The following is a 22,493-nucleotide window of genomic DNA, read 5'->3' as shown; positions in this document are numbered from 1 at the left end:
TAATGATTATCATCATCATCATCATCATCAAATATATTAAAAATAAATTCATACAACTCATGTATGCAACAATGCAGCAAACACTGTTGGCCAAAATCATGACCTTAAGAATCACTGATCCCAGTCATTTTTTACTGAATCATACTTGTATCAGCAGATATTGATCATCATGTTACATTCGGGGGTGGAAGCAGAATAATGACTAATGAATAATGTCTTAAAAAATAAAATGAATAAGGAACATTAGCGTTGGAACATTCAGAATAAACGGTTTCAGTTAAAGAATAATGAAAATAGAAAAATGAATAGCTCGGAAAAAAATGGAAGGAATAATGAATAACTGAGATCCAGTTATTCTGCTTCCACTGCTGAGTACAATAATTATTATAATTGTAATATTATCATTTTATTATTAATTTGTACACTGATGGTCTTCATCAGGTTACGTAACTGCATTCATGTATCAGTACGTTGCTCATGTATTTACATGTGTGATAGTCAGCATTGGACTTTTTAACAATTATTATCATAATGGCAAAAACAGTTATGTTATGTACATACCTTGAGCAAAAGCCACAGGTGACCAGTAGATTTCCTGACACATCAAAATCTGACAGTGTGCCTGTATGGGCCTCTAACACATGCTCACAATTCAGAGATGAAGGGTCCCTTAATCGCACCTAATAGAAATTATATACTGTATCATTCAAAAAGCTTATCATTCTAGTTATTTTTAACCTCTGCGTGCAAAACAAACACCTCCTTTGAAAAAAAGAAATTATTGAAGTGCAGGTTATACACAAGAGAGACTGAAGTGATCCTCACTGGACAATTATACATTTTCTTCCAAATTAGTCCTTTCATGGGAACACATGAGCCCAACAAATTGACCTGCTCCTGACCAAGTAGCTTCATAGCTCAGTTACATGTAATTGGAGGAGCATTTCATCGGCATCTCGGAGGTCAAAAGTTCTAATCCCATTGAAGGCACCAGAATCTTTGAGATGTCTGTAAGAGACAATTGCTAAAATTGTCCTGATAAGTGAGAGGATCACATCAGAATCTTTCGTAAAAACACCTACTGGTACTTTGTAGCAACGATAAAGCCTGTTTGTACGCTGTGTTCAATCTTCCCTCCTCAGAAAGGAGACCACCACCATGCCAAGCTTATTCAATACATTCTGGTACATAAATTGTACACTGTATTCGATTAAACCATTTTTCACTTCACCCATTTACCCCTCAGCAGCCTTCTCAAAACTGGCCAGTCAGCGGTTCATTGAGCCGCCTCCACTTCAAATTTCAACTGGTTGACCATCTCTTTTCGGTCCAAAAAATATAATTTTAGGGGCAACAAAGGAAAAAAAGACCCTTGCATAGAAAATTAAAGAAAATCCACCAGAGTTCATTGTTCAGCCTTAATGCGCTAAAAATAAAAATTACAATTCCGGACTTGTTGACCACTCCAGATCTATGTTTTGCTACGATTGTTGAAGGAAATGTCTAAATAATTATATTTAACAAAGCACTTAATGTATGGTCCCGAGAGAAACAGTTTTGTTTTTCCAAGTGTCCTGATGTTTCCCAAGACGAAGTTGAGGGAAACATCAGGACTCGAGGGAAAACAAAACTAACTGGTTTCCCAAGGTAATAAAATCCCTGCATTTAATTAGAATTTTGAGGACTCAGTTTTGTTGACCAGAGGACTCAGTTTTGTTCAGTAATTTTTTTTGCATCCAATGTTGAATAAATTTGTTCCAGTGGACACAACCAACTGTCTTAATCGAATAAAAGTCCGTTGAGTCTCACTCCCAGGAATCAGTGGGTTAATGAAGGGCGCATACATCTACATGTAGTATGTTTCTTGAATGTGTGTACTTTTCAACAAACTTGGGACAATAGTGGTTTACCAATACAACTGTACCAATCAGCATTCTGAAAGTATTAAGATTCAAATTTGAAGTTTTTGCCATGCAAAAGGATTATACACCAAACATTGTACTCACTTGAGTGTTTCATGTCTTTGTAATAGGTTATGCAAGGTACACCTGTAGTCTGTAATAACTTCTTACTAACCGAGTACGAGTACGAGTACGAGGGCCATACTGGGGAATATTCGCCAGAGGTTGTGGCTGTACAGACCGAGCGCAGTGAGGTCTATACAAAAACGACCGAGGGCCAGTATTCCCCAGTACGGCTCGAGCTAGCTAGTAAGTAGTTTATTATGTCGCTTTTTAATTACCTTTTGCTTTGTTTTTGCAAGCCTGTAATTGGCCCGTGGGCATTACGGGAGAATAATGCCCTACAATTCAGTCAGAATTAGCCAATCAGAGCACGCATTATATCGGCTACAAACACAAGCCATATAATAATTTTATGTAATGTAATGTGAGCAATAACTATAATAATAAATTATAATATTATTATACATGTGAGTCATGTATTATGGGTTTCAAATAAAAAAAATAAAAATAAAAACAATAAAAATGAATTTTTGCTGAGCAAATGGCTTTATAAAACAGCAAACATTGCACTCACTTGAGGCAGTAACTCATTTTGTTTTACATGTACTATGTACAGCAAGATGTGGTACTGTGTACTCAGTGTACATGTACACTAAGGCTATACTTTAATCACCTTTCCAGCTGTGTCACCACAGCAAAGGTAGCGAGAAGATTGCTTCATGACTACAGTTCCAGGGTCCACATTAGTCTAATGAAACAAAATGGGAATATTAAACTAAACCAGGTCAAGATTAGAATTTGTTGAAACCTACAATATAAGGTGTATCATTAATAATTCTTATCAAATGATAATGACTTTTGGATACCCAGGAAAAAAACTATTATCCAATAATCCAATTTGACATTTTGTATTATTCAGATGCGTTGACCCGTGGGTGAGATTCACAATGTGCAAAGATAAAATAATTAAAAACTAATAAGCATAATAGTTAATACATGTAAGCTTTAACTGCCTTTGTAACCCAACCTGTAAGTGCAGACCTACCACTTTTACCTCATTCTTAAACAAGTAAATGTAGATTGATGAATTATTACAATGTATGTGCATGATGGCCATGCGTGACATTGTATTCTTTTATCTCAGTCTTTAATTAAAAATCCAGCAACTCTCGAGGAGTGAAAGATGCACGATAACATTAGAAATGTAACTATTTGGATTCTTGGAAAATTTAAGAATAAAGGTCCAATTAATTACAAAGTCACTTATTACCCATTCACACCTAGAGAACCCAAGCAGTCAGTGAGTAAAATTGTCTGGTGCTATAATCTGTAGGTCTCACTCACAGGAGATTACTTTCATAACCAGTATAAACGACAAAACGATCTGTTCTGTACCGTACTAGGGACACTCCTTCAAAATCTGAAAGACTGGATACATGTAATTATGTCAATGTAAAGAAGCCCACTACTAATGTACATGATTGTATAGTATGAAGTACTTTCATTTACTATCACCTTGTTAATAATGAGTCCCTTTTTCAAGTCTACTTCCAGCATTAAGTTCTGATGTCCTGCCATCCAAAGATGGGCCTCATCTCTTTGTAGCATGCATTGCAAGTCTGATAGCTCAGAACCACTACAAAAATTATTGACAATGAAAAAACAAAACATACCGGTAGTTACACGTACAATAAGAGTGAGTGAGTCAGATCTTCAAACTAATGAATGACTGTCATCAACCATTAACCAAACTGGTTTATACATGTAGTTCTGAAGTACATTGTAAAGTTCATCTGGCATGAAAAAAAATGCTGGAATGACATTGAAAGAAAGGTCACCAGGAGTCTCAACAATCTTGGAAATGGGTGACCAAAACAAGTGACAATATTATTGTTGTTCAATCATTCATTTGACATGAACTTTGCCATAATTTTGAAGAGCTCCCCAAACCGACTGTTGACCGGTTGCCAATAAACATGTAGTCAGCAGACAGGCTACTGACAGACCAATTCGACTTTACAAACAAGCCCAAATAAGATGTGAAATTATCACTCTAAATACACTGTACTGCACTTTCAGTAGTTGAAAGACTATTCAACATGAGAAATGAAATGTATGCATTTTGTGTACATGATTCTCCTTGTTGACATCTTTATTAGTTTAAGCAATTATGCAATAATCAATTTACATGCATAATAGAAGGTCAATGAATAATTACAAATCATTCCAAACTATTATACTAATTATATGCCATGGTGGCTCCTAGAGGAGCAGTTCGTTAATTGTCTAGCTAGGCAAACTTAGTTTATAGAGTAGAACTCAGCAATGCTGGCTAGCAGGTTGTCAAAGTATGTTGCCTGGATAAAACTCTCTGCCAGTTGAACTCATCAAGATGTCCAGGCAATTTCTCACTGAGTTCCATTCATCACTTTTAGCTTTCTTTTTACCAGCTTGACTCTAGACTTCTTCTATGCATGTATAATACCCAGTACTCATTTTATCATCATCATGGTGGTCATGTGGTCTCCAGTGTACAGATCAACAAAGTTCTCCAAATTGGCATTTGTTAAAGGTTGAAGTAGGGTGAGAAATTGTCAGTAATGATCAGAGTTCCAGGTTCAATGGAGTGCTGCAGTAACCAGAGTTTCTCTTGTAAGATTGGTTATTCAAAAGATAAGAGCCTTAACACTGCCTCTCAAGGCAGCTTTTTCTTCAAAATATTCAAGGCAAACGATGATGTGGCGATCTCTGACATTTAATGCTGTATGCAACAGTGGTCACCATGCATGTACAAAGTCATGTACTCTGGGTATTGAAAAGACGCTAAAATATTGGCTCCTTTGCATTCCGTGCAGCTGCATGCAATGTACTAATTTTTATCTATCACGACTGAAAATCGTCTGTGTCACACCTCAAATGTAGTTAGTGAATCAGGCAGCTTATGTAACCAAGTACTACATGTAGACTGCTGGACCACTGCCTCAAAACTGTGTGTGCTCAATCTTTGACATGGACAGGGAAATAGAAATCACCACCAAAATTACTCAGAATTCAGGTGTCCCTTCTGTTTTTTTATGAAAAAAACTTTCCACATGCAAGGTTTGTTTTCTGTTTCTCACGTCATTTGTAAAATTTGGGGTAATTTCCTTGGAAAAGTAGGTGGTGATTTCACCGGTAATAGCCGGCAAATTTCTCTGGCTGTGGGCTCTCATTGAAAACCCTCAGGCTGGTATATCAGGCACAACTTTTCGCACCCAGTCTAAAGAAAAGTATGACTGATCACAGGTAAACTAACAGTGTAGCTGGAGGATGGCCACCCCAATGAGGTCTAAACTTGAGCTGGCCTATTGTTATTATAGTCACGTGATACTGGTCATATTGGCATACACTGTACATGTAGTTTTACTTTGACCTGTTCCCTTTCGGCTGGATCATAAATGAAACATTTTTACTACCCAGTTATTGATCCATGCTTTTTCTCCATGTTTCAATTAACAAGTTTAACAAGTTGTTGTTTGCATTTTGTTCTTTGCTTCCTCACCATATATTAAGTGGGGCTGCCAACAATCTGAAGGTTGTAGATGGGATGAACAAATACATGTACAGTACATGTAAACTCAAAACAATGCTATCAGTATCGTGCTACATGTACATGTATGTACTCACTGCAAGCAATGAAGCGATTAAGGGATGGGAGAAGCCACAGAAATCTTTATCAAAAGATTTTACTCAAGAAAATAGACCCATAAATTTCTGACGCTTTATTTTGGACGACAATATTTACTGGCTTCATTAAAGGTGAGGCAATGAGACTGCTTTGATCTGCTTAGGACTAACTCTTCAAAAATAACATTTGAACCAACCTTTAATACACAATATTGTACATGTCTATTGTGCTACTGATCTTGGCTCTTTCATTCAATCCCACTAATAATGTGAGCCTTCCCGGTTTGACATTTTCAAAGCTCAGCTTGTTCTGTTTTCTGTTCAGCAGTTTAATCCCTCTCTCCCTTTATTGCAACCTACTTTAATAGTTCTCTTTTAATAATTGTACGTTTTTTTGAGTGGGTCTTCATTTTTGAGGTCTTTGTTTTCAAGGTCTTTGTTTGCAAGGTTTTTGTTTTTGAGGTCTTCATTTCAAGGTCTTTGTTTTCGAGGTCTTCATTTTCGAGATCTTTGGTCTTCGTTGAGGTGCGGTAATTGCATGCCATGTGACAGAGAGTCTTTAAATGTTACCATTTTCCATTTTAATTATACTTGTAGGTGTAGGTGTTCCAGAATTTTGTTTGATTGTATCCTCACCCACATCAATTGATTTCAAGTACTGTACCGTGTATGTACTTAATACATGTACAGTGTACTTGTGCTGAGACTCTCTGAGCTGTCCACATGCACATTAAATAATTTGATGCATCAAACCACAGAAAGTATCATTATTATCCAACTTGTTTTGGTTATAAGACATGAGTTCACTCACCTGAGACTGAAGATGCGAAGTCCTGTCCGTGCTGAGAAGCATAGTTCATTGCTTGAAAGAGACAGTAATCCAATATCAGTGGCTGTCATGTGACGTATTTCTTCATGATGTACTTTGAATGATGTGTATTTCTGTAACTCTGGCCCAAAGTAGGATGCTACATATCCCTTGGAGAACATTGAAAAATAAGTAATTACACTACATTCATACATGTCTGGATGACCACCAACATCCAGTTCATCTCTCTATTTTAAGCAATTGCGAATTGAGTTCTAGACATTGGCAAACTTATCTAAGACAACAGCAAACTGGAGGTTGGCAAAAGGACTTGTTTGTGAAACAACCGTTAACCAATGTAAGAACTTGCAGACCTTCTATGTCAAGGGATATCTTTAATTTTCCAAAAATATGTTGTTTCTTGTTTTGTTTTGTTTTTTAACATGGCAACAAAAACTCAGGCCTGTAAAAGGGTCCAGCTTGGGTTTAAACTGACTCAACAAGTTCACAGTTCTGTAACACACTGGTCCAGTTGCTAGTCTGTACATTATCAACAATACCATAATTCCCCTATTGATGTAAATCCTGCAATGGATTGGGGAGAGGGGCAAAAAAGGGGTGGGGATTTGACAATTGTTAAAATTTTTTCATCAAATTCCCCAGGGTCGGAAACTAATGTCAAGCAAAAGTGTCAAAAACAATACAGTAACTATAATACTATGCAAAACAAATAAAACAACATTTGAAACTGAGTATGTTCATGCTTTATAACGTTTAACATGTCGAAACAGGTCAGATCAGTGACCCATAAAAAATCCTCCGACTTAAATGGTGGAATTCAATTTCAATCTGAGTCTACAATCAGAGGGTTGTCCAATACACCTGCATCGAGTCAAATCATCTGGTCTTTAGACGACTCGTATTAGAGAATGTTGATTCACACGACACAAAAATACAGGAAGGATATGGGGATGGTAGGAAATATTGATGATTGGACTCAAATCGAGTCGAATTGTCTACTCTATAGTTGACTCGTCTTACAGACTGTCGATTCACAAGACAAAATACAGGAAGGATAATTTATGGAGATGGTAGGAAATAGTGACGATTTGACTTGAATCTATATATACCAATAGTCAACTCATCTTAGAGAATGGTGATTCGCAAGACACTTAGAAAAAAAAGGCTGATGTTCTGTGTAACTTGTTCCAAATGTTCAATGTGACATAAGTGGAAAAAATACAGCAAGAAGCATGAGGTGATGGTAGAAAATTTGGATGATTCGAGTCGAAGTGTGTGTCGTCTTAGGAAATGATGATTTGTACAAGTAAAGGTAGAAGGGGAGGGCAAGAAACTTTGAGTGGAATTGTGTCACTTTCAGAGGAGTGGCCTTGCGGCAGTTGACTGCAAGACAATGAGAGGAAATGGTGGGCAGTGTTGATGTTTCGACTCATATCGTGGTCTTTAGTGGACTGGAGTTAGTGGATCTGTCCATTGTTATTGTTGTACGTAAAGATTATAGGCTGCGACTCGCTTTAGCTGGAAGGAAAGATTGCAGACGATCGATTTAAGGTTCTTGGCGTGGTCATTCTTTTCATTTACCGTTTACAGGACTACGTGTACAAATTGAAATGAACAACATATTATCAGCAACAGTAGAAAGAAAGATAAGTCTACGGTGCAAATAGTTGTTTTATTGTCAACCTTTCATTGAAGTGAACAAGGCAAGTTTTTCGTTTCGTTTTAACTGTATGTCTCGGATCTTCACTACCGGTACTTATTAACGAACGAGACAAGTGTGTGTTTTATCCTTTGCCTAACCTTCCATTGGTTGTTATTGTCAGACGTCTCTGCCAGGAGGAGTTTCATTTTCTAAATGTGTCAGGAATCGAATGCCAGCAAGACGACTCAAATGAAAGCAACATGATTTGACTCGACAAGCACCGTCTCTTGCTCTCTTGCTGTATTTTTTTCTTAGTGTCTCGCGAATCAACTGCCAGCAAAACGACTCAATTGAGAGTGGAGTTGAATCATCAACATTTACAAGCAGCCTCTCTCCCTTTCTTGATGTATTTTTGCCAAGTGTCTCGCAGATTGACTGCCAGCAAGACAACCTGCCCAAAAAGTACATGTCGAGTCATCACCATGTTGTAAGCCCCCGCTGGTTCTTGCAAATCGACTTTAACTTACGGTAGTCGAATCGTCAAGTCCAAAGACAAATCGACTCAGTTTGGGTACATGTATATTGGACATGGATGAACAATCAGATGGGAACTTAACGATAAAAACATTCTCAAAATCGACAATATCTGCTTTGATGGCTGTTTAAATTAAAGCACAAGCGCCCCAAGCTCAGACTGTCCTCTCTGTTGGGTTTTTGATTGCAAAGTGACCCCAGGGATGGGACATTTGACTTTGACCAAAGAAGTCTGGTATCAATTCAGATGCGGCTAGTCTGTCCCTAAAGGCTTTCTGAAAGTCAAACTTCAGTTGGAGAAAGGTATGAAGTTTTTATTTATTTTCATCGCCATAATCCAGTTCTTTAAATACAGGCGCCCGAAGCTCAGTGTGACCATGGCAGACAAAAATATAAGGATTTCTATGGGAATTCCGATAAAAAGCTTAAGAAGATAATTATATGAAAAAAATAATCTCCTGTGTGGTTTTTTTCCAGATCCAACGTGATTTGATTTGAGCCATTTTTCAATTTCTGGGTTGTCAACGGTTATAATAAAATCCTACGGCTGGAGACTAACTTCTCAGGAGCCACCAATTTGAGTCAAATATTCCTGGATAAAATGTTCCCACGGTCCCAATTCCACATCAGAATCAATTGACAAAGATTGAACTTTCATCTCAACCCACCATCAACGCGATAGCAGTCCTGTGAGCAACGTCTGAGTGAGGCGGGGAATATTGCAACTAAACAGCTTTCGAAGGCGGTGCTTTATCACAAGAGTGGCCACCGCTTCGACCGTTGAGAACAAACTGACCCTTAACGGGGTGACAGACCGTAGTTTGTCAACCGCAAATTTCTTCATTCCGCTGGGTCTCCCGAGATGACTGCATTGACTCCAGCAACAATACATGTTCATTGTGTGAACAGTTTTACGCAAAATACCAGGGAATGGCCATGCTAGAACGAAACAACTTAAGCAATGACAGACTTAACGCTACGGTCACCTTATTTCAAATTCAACCTACCACAGAACCTTCTGAGGGGTTTATTGTTTGGTTTACAGACATTTGTCATACAGCGTACACGGATTGGATTTCGCCCTTCAATGATATCATAACTTAGCTCATCCTCTGATTGTTGTATATACCCACCGATTGATTTGCTGCCCACACAAGTTCTTCAAGAGGATCAAACAGAACAGCTGAAATACCAGCGTGGTCTCGTCCACCGCTAAAAGCGCTTCTAATTTCTTGATATTCTTCTATCACAACACTCCCGCCATGATCGAGTTCCATCTTTCAAAACAAACACTGGTAAGCGGCTGCTCCACAAAAGTACTCTTTGACTAGCCTTTCATGACATAATATATTGTTTTTTGTGCTACCGCTGAGTCTTCTTAGGAGCCTGTGATACACCTTCCCGCGAAAAGAAAAAGAACAATGAACAATGGAACCAAGAAAGATCTATTTGTGAAACGACCTTTTTATTTAATCGCTTTTCTGTCTTGAGGCGGGCTTCTTGGTGAGTTGATTTTATCAATTTTTCTCTAAAATTATTAAGATGGCAAGGATCATTCTGATAAGTTTACGCAATTTCTTCGACAACAGTTTAATTAAGTTCATCCATTGAAGGCCAAAATCGATGTAAACGGAGCAGAACTACTGCAATCCAATCTCCGTGCGATGGTCTTAATTTTTCATTCGTGGCCTATGCTTGCCGTAAATTAACTGCAGAATACCCTACCACTAATGTGTACTTGTTGGCTCATCGTTTGAAAAACGAAGCATTTAACAACATTTACCATTAATTAATGTGCAAATAATTAAAATGGCCGGGTATTCTCCGGTATTCTGCAGTTTAGATAAAATGGAGTCCTAAATTTTAATAGATAGCTAATTTTGTTTGTGTAACCAATGTAATCAATCATTTAATCGGGTGTTTAACCATTCCGAGAGGCCAATTTGATCGTTTTCTTAAAGCAATACGTTCCTTAGACTTAGGGGAGGGGAAGGGGTGTGGTTATGAAGAGACAGTGGAAAGGGAACCATAGGTGATCTAAATGGATATGAAAGGAAAGGTCATTTATTGAAGTGTCTAGTCTTCTATAATAGCTAGGAATAATTGGAGACTCTGTAAACTGAAATCAACAAAGTAATGCAAATCAAATCAAGTTTTTGAGTAGAGGGAAAAACCTGAGTACCCGGATAAAAACTCTTGTAGCAGAGTAGAGAACCAAGAAACTCGACCCACATACAATGCTGAGTACTGGGAATTGCACCTGGGCCACATTGGTGGGAGGCTAGTGCTATGACAGACAACACCTGCTCAAGTTTACCTTAGATACAGCATGATTTAAAGCCTCTGTAGCCCACAGGATCGATGCTCCCATTATGAGAACATCCCAACAGGCCTTAAAACCGGACAGGGTCACCCCAGTTTCTGTTGACGGTGAGACCCACCTCACCTTCTCATGTGCCAATAAGCGTCTTAAAGTTGATGCTCCTGCAGTTGAAGATTTGGACATGGATGTGTTAGCTGGAACACCATTCATGATTGGCGATGATGTCTCAGTTTGTTCTGCTAAAAGGGACATTCTGGTCCAGGGTTCTGAAGTTATTCTTTACAATTTGCAGTTCAGTGCCACCTCTCATGCCCATCCAGTTCATCACAGCCATTCTTACAGTCTGTGCTCGTCATCGCCTTCCACCACTGTCTTTCCAGGTAACTTTCTTGAAATGGCCATACAACCCTTTTTAAGCACCTTAGCCACAAAGGCCCATACTGATGCACCATCCATCCAATTAATCTACTAAGGCTTCACAGCTCTGGCCTGAGCCTCATTACCAAAGCTGTGGCCAACAAAGTTTGCTTAGTCAACAGTACCAACATACTGCGAACTACATGTATCCGCCGCCTTGAAGAACTCTTTTAAGTGCATCTCATGTGCTGGAGCGATGCAAAGTCTTGCGTCGCCCCACGTTGGACCTTCCTCATCAAAAACCCTTCTGGGGGATTCCAACTCATTACTGCCTTTGCCAATGTCGTCAATACAGCATAATAAAGTTGGATCTTCCTTGGTGTTGTCACCCCATTTCGCAGCATCAGAGTGTACACAAGATCAGATAATTATGGACATGCCTGGCCCCGAGATGGCATTAGTTCTAACTGAAAATGAATGTGTCGGGTCTTAAGCGTCCATATGCAACAAAGCTTGCTGGTGATCTTTATTGTGGGAGTGACGCTAATGAGGAGCTCATTTTCAACTGGTCCAGCATACTCAGCTGTTCTCCTCCTGAGTCTGTCAAAGGTCTATGTCGAGGCTGCTGCCTAAGAAAACTTTAAAGGGGCCCTCAGAGCTAAACGCTGAGAACTTAGGAGCCCAACATATGAAGTGAAAGGTGTTGCTGTGAAAAATTAAGGCGCCCAGAGCTATTCTTTGGGAGCCCCAGGCTACCGGGCTCCTGTTAGGCAACAGCCTTGGTCTATGTCCCTTCATCAGCACCTACATGTACAAGGTCCTTAGCCGTGTGCTACCCCATTGCTCCCAACTCATAGCCCCGCTTGAGTCTTCCCTAGCCAACCTGCAATCCCATGACATACTGAAATGGGATGATAACCTTTACCAAAAATTTGCCTATACACAAGAAGCCCTTAAATCAGACAAGTTCATTGTTCTCCCATGCCCATCCGACCAACTTTGGATCATGACTGATGGTTCCACCATTGAGAACATGACCTTGGTCATTCTGTGAAGTCGAAGCACTGAGTACCGGTATCCTAGCTGCGGTCAAGCAGTTAAGTCCGTTCGTTACCCAGGCAAAACACTACTCATGTGCCGTGACCAACAGCCAACCTTGTGTCCAGGGTGTCAACAAGCTTTCCCAAGGAGAGGTTTCTGCCAGCCCTCATGTGACCTCCTTACCACTGTCAGCAGATAGCAGGTGAGTCTCCAATATCTTGCAGGGAATGTCAATTTACCTCTGAACTTTGTCAGCCGAAATGCTCCTGACTGCAATGCACCCCATTGCCAAATCTCCTCCTTCATTCATGAAACTGAGAGTTCCACTGTGCGCAGCATGTCTGTCCAAGATATCTTAGACCATGGTAAGCACCCACCCTTTACCAGCAGGCCCATGTCATTCAGCATCCAAAACGAGTGCCCTGATTTATGTCTTGTTTCTGAAACAAGCCACCCGTTCATCTAAGAAACTAACCAACATCAAACATGTCAAGCGCTACCTAAACATCGTGTCTCTTTCTTAAGATGGCCTGCTAGTCGTCTAGGGCCAACAACCACTGTTGCCCCCCATTGAATTGATTGTGGCACCACATCCTGTTACTTATCGCTCTGCACATTAATTAAACTAGACCACTCTTCCAATCACTAGCTTCAAATGGTATTACAGTGCAACTTCTTTGCCCTGGATATGAATACTGCCATAACTCGTGTGTCAGATTTCTGCCACACCTGCGTATCACACCTAAAGTCGTTGGGGTGTCATTTGCCACTGACTTTATCAAGCACTGCCATCAAAATTACATGTAACTCATCCTGCCTCTGAGAGAATGTGCAGCCTCCTACACAGGGTCTTGCATATTGCCTAATGAAAAGAGCGACACTCTTTGTGATGCCCTTGCTTAACTTGTTGTGGGCCTGCACCCCTTGCATGGTTCTAACGCAGTGAAAACCAATGGGTTTGGTTTTTGTCTAGGTAAAACCACCTGAGCAACACAGGTCGGTCAGGTTAAAAACATCAAAAAAATCCAGCTCCTAAAAGGCTGTACTGTAACTACTCAAAATAGAACTCTTACGCCAAGAGCCTGGTGGAGGTCCTGTTGTTGAGCTGAGCTGAGCCATTAGGGAGCTTAAGCTCGCACGTTTTTAAGACGTGGATGGCAACCAGGAGTGAGCTATTTTCACTTTTAACTTGCCTTCACACAATCACATTCACATTGCTGGGTATCTTTTCTCCATTAGAGATGAGTAGTATAAAAAGCTGGGAAACAACACGGTCAGAGCACGCAAAATGTTCTCTTCCGGTTGCCGTCCGTGTCTCAAAAACATGCGCACTTAAAAGCTCCTTATTACAACAGCCTGGTTGAACTCACGAATTAAGAGCCAAGGCCTCTACGCCTGCAAGCTTTGGACACAACACAACCAGTCAGATACAGGTATCGGCTCATTGGTGAACAACAATGAGCAGATCCCCTTATCTGATACAAAACCCTGCAATGAAAAGGCCAAAGGGGACAAACCTCATTAAATTCCTTGACCCCTCTACAAGTTGGAGACCTTGTATTTGTGAAGTATGACCATGATAAGTTCTGAGCATGCGACCGGTACATCATTGTCTGCATTGATGGAGAGTGGTGCTTCATCAAGAAATTCACTGGTTTTCAACTCCACACAACTTCATACAAAGATAAGCTAGCCAAGTGTTATGGTGTACCCCCTACTGTCCCACCTGTGGAGGACTTGTCAGTTTTCCCTGCTTATGACGACGACCATGGCATGACCATTCCACCTGAGCTTCTCTACCCACACAGTCCAGACCCATCTGACTCCTCTCCATGTTCAGATGAATACCCACACGTCATTACTCCAAATGAAACAATCCCCAACATCCTCCAGCTTCCACACCTACTTCCACACTTCTGAGATCATCTGACTCTCTCCAATCACTGAACGACAGGGATTGTCTCAGAACCAAGACCTCAGCGCACCCACAGTCCACCAAAGTACTGCACCTGCTAGACTATGTCCTAGAGTAGTTAATCTAGACTATGTGAATCAGGATCCGTGAGTCCCCTACTTCATACAGATGGACCTGGTGATATTCCTAAGATACATTTCCTTTATTAGAATTCTATCACATTAGTTCCACTTTTATTGTTAACTGAAAAAGAAGAGGTTGCACTAGCGGTCGTTGTTAGCCACACTTGCGTATTACGTGTGTTGTAGTTCATCATGTCTCATTCGGCAGCAATGCTGTTGTAACCAAGTTGTTGTCGAAATTAAATTGTTACAGTTCGCTATTCACAGGTCATCTTGTCCTCATTACTGGTGCTTGAAGGGTTGGTGGCCATCCAATCTGGACTTCACCCTGATCATCAAATGTTCATTGTCGGATCTTTAATTTTTTTGTATATCTTGCATTTTGGGTAGAATTTTCATTCTCTATTTAGCCAATGACCATTGCCACTGTGTTCCTGCCATATGGTTGAGCTGTCAATAACTCATGGTAAAGTTATCCACATTGAGTTGCATTGTGTTACCCACACATTTTGGTAACCCTGTGAATCTGTCATCTGTCATAAATCTGATTAACAGAAATTATAATAATACCTTTGTTAACCAGCAGTTTTAACAGCTTGGCATTTTGCATTTTGAATACCTTTTGTTTTCTACATGTAATACTGCATCATTCATCATGCATCATACATGTATGTTTGTTCAAACAGGAAGAGAACAAAATGTCTACAGAATTAGCATTACCAGGACAGGTCAACTTGGGTATACCAAGATGGGATCAGTCAACTTTCTGGGGAAGATTTAAACACTTCTTTGCGATAACAGACTGGAGGAAAGCTCTTTACACTAACAAGGAGCTTGATGAAGCAAAAGAACTTGTGGAGACTTATGAGTGAGTTTATCACTTGCCTTCTCAATATTGTTACTTTTCACTTAGAATTATGTTCAGTACTATACATGTAACCTAAACCAATAATTCACCAGAATGCATACATGTACCTTCTAAGAGGTCTTACATTCAAACCCCAGATGCATTCTAAACCAGGGTCATAATCTCTACGAAAAGAGGAACAATCATGCATCATGGCATGCATCTTAAATAATAATTTAATTAAGGCACTGTTTAGACTAGGTACCTGTGCCTGGTCTAGAATTCAGGGCACAGATTGAACCAGTCTAGATGAATTAGATTGAACTCAATGACTAGAATGTATCTTTAATTGCACTCTCTCCCATTTTACCGAAATACACGAAATATCCCACATCCATTTCCTCCTTCAGAGAAAAAACAAAGTCAAGTAAGCAGATAATAACAAACAACCAGCTCAGAGAGAATCAAGTCTTTTAGTCTCTTTGGTATTTCTCTTGTCCAAACCAGTCATGGAGACTTCTCAAGTATGGTATCCTCCATACCCAGCTTCAAACAGCCTTCCTCCCCCTCTCGCATTACGGTATCTCCTGATCAGCAAGGATATCTTCAACTTCCATCTCTTGAGGTACAGTGTACCAGTTCCTTTTCCTGCAAAGCTCCACTGAGTTGTGGAGAGCTTCACGTACACGTGTACTATTTCTCTTATACTACATCCCTTCAGGCGATTCAGTTCGGACACTATTGCCACACTATTGTCAATCAGTTCATATAAGGTTGACTCTCAAGGGCATGGTCCACTTGTTTGTTTGCTGCTGTTTTAGAAGACCTTTGTTAGCTGCCACCAAGCAGCATTTTTTCCCACATTACAGGTTCTTTCAGCACATTCTTCCATCTTGACCTTTCTGTGTCCGTGACACTAACGGTTGCCCGATTGTCTGGGCAAGCAAAGTACATCTGTGGTTAAGTAAAACAACTCTTTAGACAGGCAATCAGAATTTTTCTTCAACTAATGTTTTGCGAAACGATTTGATTTGCAACGAAGTAGTCAATGCAAACATGGAGAGGGGTTTGACGGGTAGGGGGCTAACCACTATGCTTTAGATAATGTTTAGTAGTTACCAGGTACCTGACTTTGTGTGATGGATGACTTTTAATGGGAACATAGGTTTTGAGTGAGTGATTAAGCCATTGACTCCCAGGGGTTCCCCATTGACAAGAAAAAAAAATCGTCTGGCGTTAGACAGAGTAAAATACTAAGTCTGGCCGGTTTAGGCCAGTTTGGACGTCAAAGGGTTAAATTTATAGTATATTCAAAACAACAAAATTCTTTGCTCTTATTTGCAATGTTTGTCTCACTAGACAAGGAAAAACATCCAGGGTGACTGTTGATGAACTTTGGCATGCAAAGCATCTGGTCGACTCTGCATTTCATCCTGATACTGGGGAGCGAATGAACTTCATGGGCCGTATGTCCTTTCAGGTCCCCGGGGGTATGGCAATAACAGGAGCAATGCTTCAATGGTACAGGTCTGTAGCATGAGCATGTCTTTCCTTTAACACTTGTGCATTTAAAGAATGTTTAAAATGCTCTTGGCAACAGAGAAAGGCATTACTAAAAGACCAAGCCACTTTTTTCTTTTTTCTTGTAAATTGGTTAATTGCTGGCTTAAAATCACTTTAAAACTGAAACAGTCTAGTCTAGAGAACATCCATGTACTGTAAAACAAGTGACCAATGTCATTCTCCTGAGGGTCCTTGTAGCTTGATGAGTAGATTTTCTTGTTTTTGGAAGAGTGTGGGATCGTTTACACTGTAAATGCTCTTTTTTGTTTTATGTGAATTTGGTATTTCTTATCCAGTTGGGACATATTGGGAAAAAGTTGTGGATTTTAAGATTCAGGCTTCCCCAATTTGCAACCATCCAGGATGATTAGAGATAATTACCTACATGTAATGTAGTGTAGATTTTTCAAGTTTTCAGTTTTCTGAAACATCTATATGTAGGTTGGTCATGAAACTGTGAAATCCTCAATTGTAGAGGTTTTTGCAAAAATAATTATTATTAAATTAGCCTATTAAGCTCCTGACATTTCTCTTTTACCAGGACTGTTCCAGCAGTAGTGTTTTGGCAATGGATCAACCAGTCATTCAATGCTTTAGTCAACTATACCAACAGAAATGCTAAATCAACTATCACTGGGAAGTGAGTGTTAAATAAAATTATATACATGTAATATAAAAACAGACTACAGTACTGCCCATTTTCCATAATATGTCTTGTAACTTGCCTTGTTATGGAATGCAGAACAGCAAAATTAATACACAAGTCATCTGGAAGTCCAACTCTATCATTAAACCCTTTTACTCTGCTTTTCATAAATCTATACAATGTGTGGTTCCAGAAAATATCCATACCCCCACCACGGAAGATCATTGGAAATTCCGAAGAGGGAGGAGGGAGGGTTAAAGAGCAGCAATTTCCAAGGGGTACGGGGGTTTCGTGGGAAACTACTTTTCCAAAGGGTCACGAACCACGTACAAAACATGAAAGCAACATACAATCGATCTGAAGCACAAAAACATACTTGCATACGTTCTTTTAAAACAAAAGTCAGTCCTCCTGGCCATTGAGATAAAGTTAACATTATTAGCTTCAATCTACAAATTCAAAACATTTAAAATGGCGGTCTCAACTGGAGTCTCGTCCCCAGACTTCCAGCTTTGTATCGTTTACGTCCGGCCAACACTTCCATTCACTTGAGTATCGCTTTTCGCTATCTTCACATACAGTAAACACATTTTTGATAGGATTCATGTTTTATTGGGGGTAGTAACTCATAGAAAATGCAATGAGATGCAAGTTCCCAACATCTCAATGCTTGCGTGTACAACATTTTCTTTTTTTGTGGGTGGCATTTAGACCACGGACAGGAACCGGAAGTCAAATTTCTCTTCTTTGAGTAAAAGATCACGGCCTTGGGAAGTTTTTGAAGTTTTAAGTTTTTGCAGTATCTGTATTATTGACGGCTGTTGAAGTACTTTCGTTGGACCTTCAGAAGGCCTGGCTACCTGGCTAGTAAATCGTGACGACGTTCACGAAACGTTTGTTACTTAAGTCTTGAAGAAAATATACAATTCTTGAGTTACATTGTATCAGGGAAATGAGGACTTACAGTCAAGCGGCTGGTATTTTTTACATGCCACAGGTGACAGGTCGTTGTTTTACCAATACAGAAAATATCCTAAACATTCATAAAAGCTAACCCTACGCTAATTAGACCTAAACAAAGGTTTTTAGGTCTAAGGTTAGCTTTAAAGAATGTTTGGGATACTTTCTGTATTTGTAAACCAATGACCTGTGGCCTGTAAAAAATATCTGCTGCACAGTCAAGTGACTGTGCATAAAAAGTACCAGTATGCAGCGGTCATTATTAATTTTTACATGTACAAGTAATTCCATCATTATCACATTAAAAAAAAAAAAAAAAAAAAAGGTAATTTTCATATTCTTTTGGCAAAACGTTTTCATAATAACAGTAATGTAATTTGTAGGTCCCCAAAATGTCCAAAGGAGATGATTTATGAACATTTTCATGTCACTTTATTTTTCAGACAGATTGGGATCGCTTATGTATCAGCAACGTCAAGCGCAGTGGCTGTTTCAGTGGGTTTGAATACTCTTGTGAAGGTGAGAGGGATAGTCAACACTCACATATTATATAAGGCCCTATTAAAAGGAAGATTTTGAGATGCAAAAAAATTAATGGCTCCATTAGCATGAAATAAATATAGTTTAAAACACAACCTCTCTCCTTTAACTTCTGACAGAAAAAAGAGAAGAAAAAGAGCTTGGTAAAAAAGTACCTCCTGCTTAATATAAGGCAGTCTCAGTGTATTGTTGTACTATTGACTAAAGATTTCATGCGTGCATGGTCACCAAACCTGTGCGTTGAAGGGGAAGGTGTCCAAAGGTAAGTCTCTCGGCCCCCTCAATGTTCTCGAGAGGACCTCTTTAACATTAAACTACACCCTCGGTCATAGCTTTTTTTAATTTTATTACATTAATGTAACAATTTTGTAAGTTGTGATATACATACATGTACATGTTGGTGTGATGCCTTGTGAGCTTTACCAACTTAATAGAGGTGAAGGTGAAGGTGAAGTCAACCGCAGAGAACTTTGATAATGTCATTTATTTTCTCCTGATAATATTTTGTAGATGTGCAGTTTGAGACATTTTTTCCTTGTTTCTATGCAAGGATCTTTGTATGGAATTCCTTTTTTGAAGAGCTGAATGTGATAACTGACTTCCAGTTCCTTTATAAACAATAATAATATTTATTATTTTTCTTCAGACTGCTCCTCCTCTTTTAGCTCGTTGGGTTCCTTTCATTGCAGTTGCAGCAGCTAACTGTGTTAATATTCCCCTCACAAGACAGAGGTAAGTTAAATGTAGAAAAGTACAGTTTTTTTCAGCATGGAATACTGAACACTGACATGTCAATTACCAGCAAAAATAATTACCAGAAGCTATCCATTTTCTGTTTTAAGGTAATAATTACACTGTCCTTATGGCAGTTTATTTTTTGTAGGGGCTTTCTTTAGTACAAGTCCCTCTTTAGTTTCTCCAACCCTTCCCTGCCCTGTTGTTTTCAATGAAGCTGGACTGCATTACCAGCTCAGCTGTGGTTGGCACCATATTTTACAGCTCACATTAGAACTTGCCACTTTCAGCTGCATGTTGGAGGGTTTGTTGGTGCCACCCAACTCCATTGCTCATTTGTTCATGGTGTGTTGCTGTCACCCTCATTTTGTTACATGGCAAGACCTGTGTATCAGTGCCACCCCCATACAGTCACTCACAGGGCGTGTTACTGCCACCCTTTCTTGTGTCAGGGTGCACCCAATAACTGTAATCCCTTTTACTGCCAAAGCCTGTGTAGTCCTACTACAGTTTACATACATGTATTGCTTGTTAACAAGCATACACCTCTTTTCTTTGTATTTCACTTTCCCCAGTTCAAATAATTATATGAAAATTTCACATTTCCTGTATCACTGATTGATTCTAAGTAAGAAATTCATGTGCAAAATGTTGATGTTATGGGAAAAATATTTCCTTTCTTCTAAATTTGGTGTTCTGAATTGGCCACATTTCATTAGTAACTTGTTATAACCACTCAAATAGATAATTATATGTAATACATACACTGTACAATATGAGCGGCAGATCTGTATCACATTTACATTGGACAGAGTAAAATACCAAGTCTGGCCAGTTCAGGCCCGTTTGGGAGTCAAAGGCTTAAGTTGCATTCATTTTGTTGACCACGATTTGTAACCTGAAGCCTCTTTACTTACAACTGTCACGTTTTAAAATGATTGTCACGTTCAGTTTTTTGTATTTATTAATGATAAACATTATTGATGCCGCAATAAAAATCCTATGAGGTCAGCTTGACCTTTTTTGACATTATTGTGAGCCTACACTGTGCACTGTAAAAAAAAATTGAACAGTAAGCATTCCATTTCCTTTCAATAACTATCGAGAAAGATACTCCAACAAGAATGCCATACAAATGTAGTTAGCAGGAGTACACATACAATGAAAAAAAATGAGGTATTTTTTCTGGAGTACTGTATTTAATTGAGTTTTGCATGGGTTCACATCAAAAATGTTTAACATGACCTGGACTTGCAGCAAGAACGGTTTAGGCTTTAAGAACCAAGTTTATCCTGTATATTAAATTTTTTTTCTCTTTTTTATGAATAGAGAAATTATTGATGGTATTGTTGTGTTTGATGAAAATAATAATCCTGTGGGAAAATCGAAAAAGGCAGCTGTAAAAGGAATAACACAAGTTGTGATCTCCAGAGTTACAATGGCTGCACCAGGAATGAGTGAGTTGCTAGAAAATTCATATTATCTTAAAATTACAACAATGTTAGTTTTTATTGCAAGTACACGTGTAAGTACACTAGTTGCATTGTTCATAATACGAGTGGCTGTGTTGCACAAGGACAAATGGAAAGACGGCCTGACTTGACATAATAATTAGTTTATTACACTTAGTGAAGTCACAACGATTGACCATGTTAGTGAGCTGTATGCTTTAGTACAGCCTGCCAAGTTTAAAAGTTTCTTTCTATGACTGGATGAAATTATAGAATGCACATTAAAATTTATGTTGACTTTTTCCACTCACATTTGGCAAGCAAACAAAATTTAACATACACTGTACCAAAGAAAAAGTCACAAAAGAAAATCTATTCTGATTCTTGTAGGATTTACATGTACTGTGCCCACTTGAAAATAAATAAAATAATAAATAAAATACTTTTGTGATGCTGGGATTACAGGGTCACTTGTTGTTTGGTAAACATTTTATCTACTACCATTTAATTGTGATTTTTTATCTTTCAGTTGTTATACCTATTATAATGGAAAAAATAGAAAAATATCACTTTATGCAGGTTAGTATGGCTCTTTAAATGATTTTATTCAGTGGAACTTGTCATCAGTAATATTCACAAATGAAGAGATCTCAAAAACTGGCACTGACTGCAGTTCTGTCATGCAGTTCTGCATGTATGTCATGTATTGATTTAGTATACCAATAGCAATAAATAAAGTTGAAACTTGTGAAGTGAAATTGAAGTCAATTGAGCTTAATAATCTGGGCCCAGTTGTTCAAAAGCCGATTAACGGTAATCCCAGATTAAAAAATAACCAAGGAGTTTATTTCTCTACTCCTAAATGCTGTTCAATGCTGATATTCAGCAAAACTTTACATTAGAAGAAGTCAATCTTGAAAAACAAAAATCAACAAAAGAAACTTTCGCCAAAAAAGTTGAAAACATGAAACAAAATTACGCTAATCCTGTATTAAGGTAATCGGCTTTCGAACCCGGCCCTGTTGACTAAGACAGAGAAAGGTGGGATTAAGAAGATGGTAAGGATGAAATCGAAAGGAGGTTAGTGTGAATCAGAAGAAATGGTAAGTAGAGAAGACATGTGTAATGGGTTGTTTGGAGGAAGGGATGATGAGGAAGACTGTGGATTTGATGCTGAAAGTGAGGAGGGATGTGATTCTGATTGTTACAGAGTCAGAGGATGTGGGTGAAGGAAAAGTCTGAGAGTGAGAGATTTAGAGGTGCTGAAGGTAGTGGACATGGTGGTCGAGGGAATGGACAGCGGGATCAAGGTGGTTGTGAAGAAGCTGGATTGTTTTAGTGTTGAGGGTGAAGAGTGG

The 22,493-nt window shown here is 39.0% G+C and overlaps 2 protein-coding genes across 2 annotated transcripts in view; one reads left to right on the top strand and one right to left on the bottom strand.

Annotated features, from left to right (window-relative positions):
• LOC138040629 (PAN2-PAN3 deadenylation complex catalytic subunit PAN2-like) overlaps window positions 1-11,210 on the bottom strand; it is a 171,158-nt gene extending 159,948 nt beyond the window's left edge. The window contains exons 1-6 of the mRNA XM_068886321.1: window positions 10,953-11,210; window positions 9,769-9,912; window positions 6,442-6,608; window positions 3,480-3,600; window positions 2,638-2,712; window positions 562-680 (exon numbers count right to left, since the gene is read on the bottom strand). Of these exons, the coding sequence (XP_068742422.1) occupies window positions 562-680; window positions 2,638-2,712; window positions 3,480-3,600; window positions 6,442-6,608; window positions 9,769-9,912; window positions 10,953-11,210 (884 nt within the window). The remainder of the gene's footprint in view (window positions 1-561; window positions 681-2,637; window positions 2,713-3,479; window positions 3,601-6,441; window positions 6,609-9,768; window positions 9,913-10,952) is intronic.
• Window positions 10,039-21,732, top strand: LOC138040628 (sideroflexin-2-like). The gene is made up of 9 exons (XM_068886320.1): window positions 10,039-10,138; window positions 11,251-11,338; window positions 15,080-15,261; window positions 16,600-16,767; window positions 17,345-17,443; window positions 18,853-18,928; window positions 19,596-19,681; window positions 21,014-21,141; window positions 21,665-21,732. The coding sequence occupies exons 2-9, from the start codon at window positions 11,267-11,269 to the stop codon at window positions 21,730-21,732; spliced, it is 879 nt and encodes a 292-aa protein (XP_068742421.1). The 5' UTR covers window positions 10,039-10,138; window positions 11,251-11,266.
• Window positions 21,733-22,493: the final 761 nt, after the last annotated feature.

The sequence above is a fragment of the Montipora capricornis genome, chromosome 3 (assembly GCF_036669925.1).
Source record: "Montipora capricornis isolate CH-2021 chromosome 3, ASM3666992v2, whole genome shotgun sequence".
In the NCBI taxonomy this organism is placed as follows: domain Eukaryota; kingdom Metazoa; phylum Cnidaria; class Anthozoa; order Scleractinia; family Acroporidae; genus Montipora; species Montipora capricornis.
Note: the sequence above shows the minus strand (reverse complement) of the source record. Positions and strands in the feature narration are given on the sequence as shown.

Bases quoted from the DNA above. Each gene is read 5' to 3' on its own strand.
- LOC138040628 (XM_068886320.1), top strand. From the start codon at position 11,267: ATGCCCATCCAGTTCATCACAGCCATTCTTACAGTCTGTGCTCGTCAT. The intron at 11,339-15,079 runs GTAACTTTCTTG...TTGTTCAAACAG, and splicing joins TTCCACCACTGTCTTTCCAG to GAAGAGAACAAAATGTCTAC. The intron at 19,682-21,013 runs GTAAGTTAAATG...TTTTATGAATAG, and splicing joins ATTCCCCTCACAAGACAGAG to AGAAATTATTGATGGTATTG.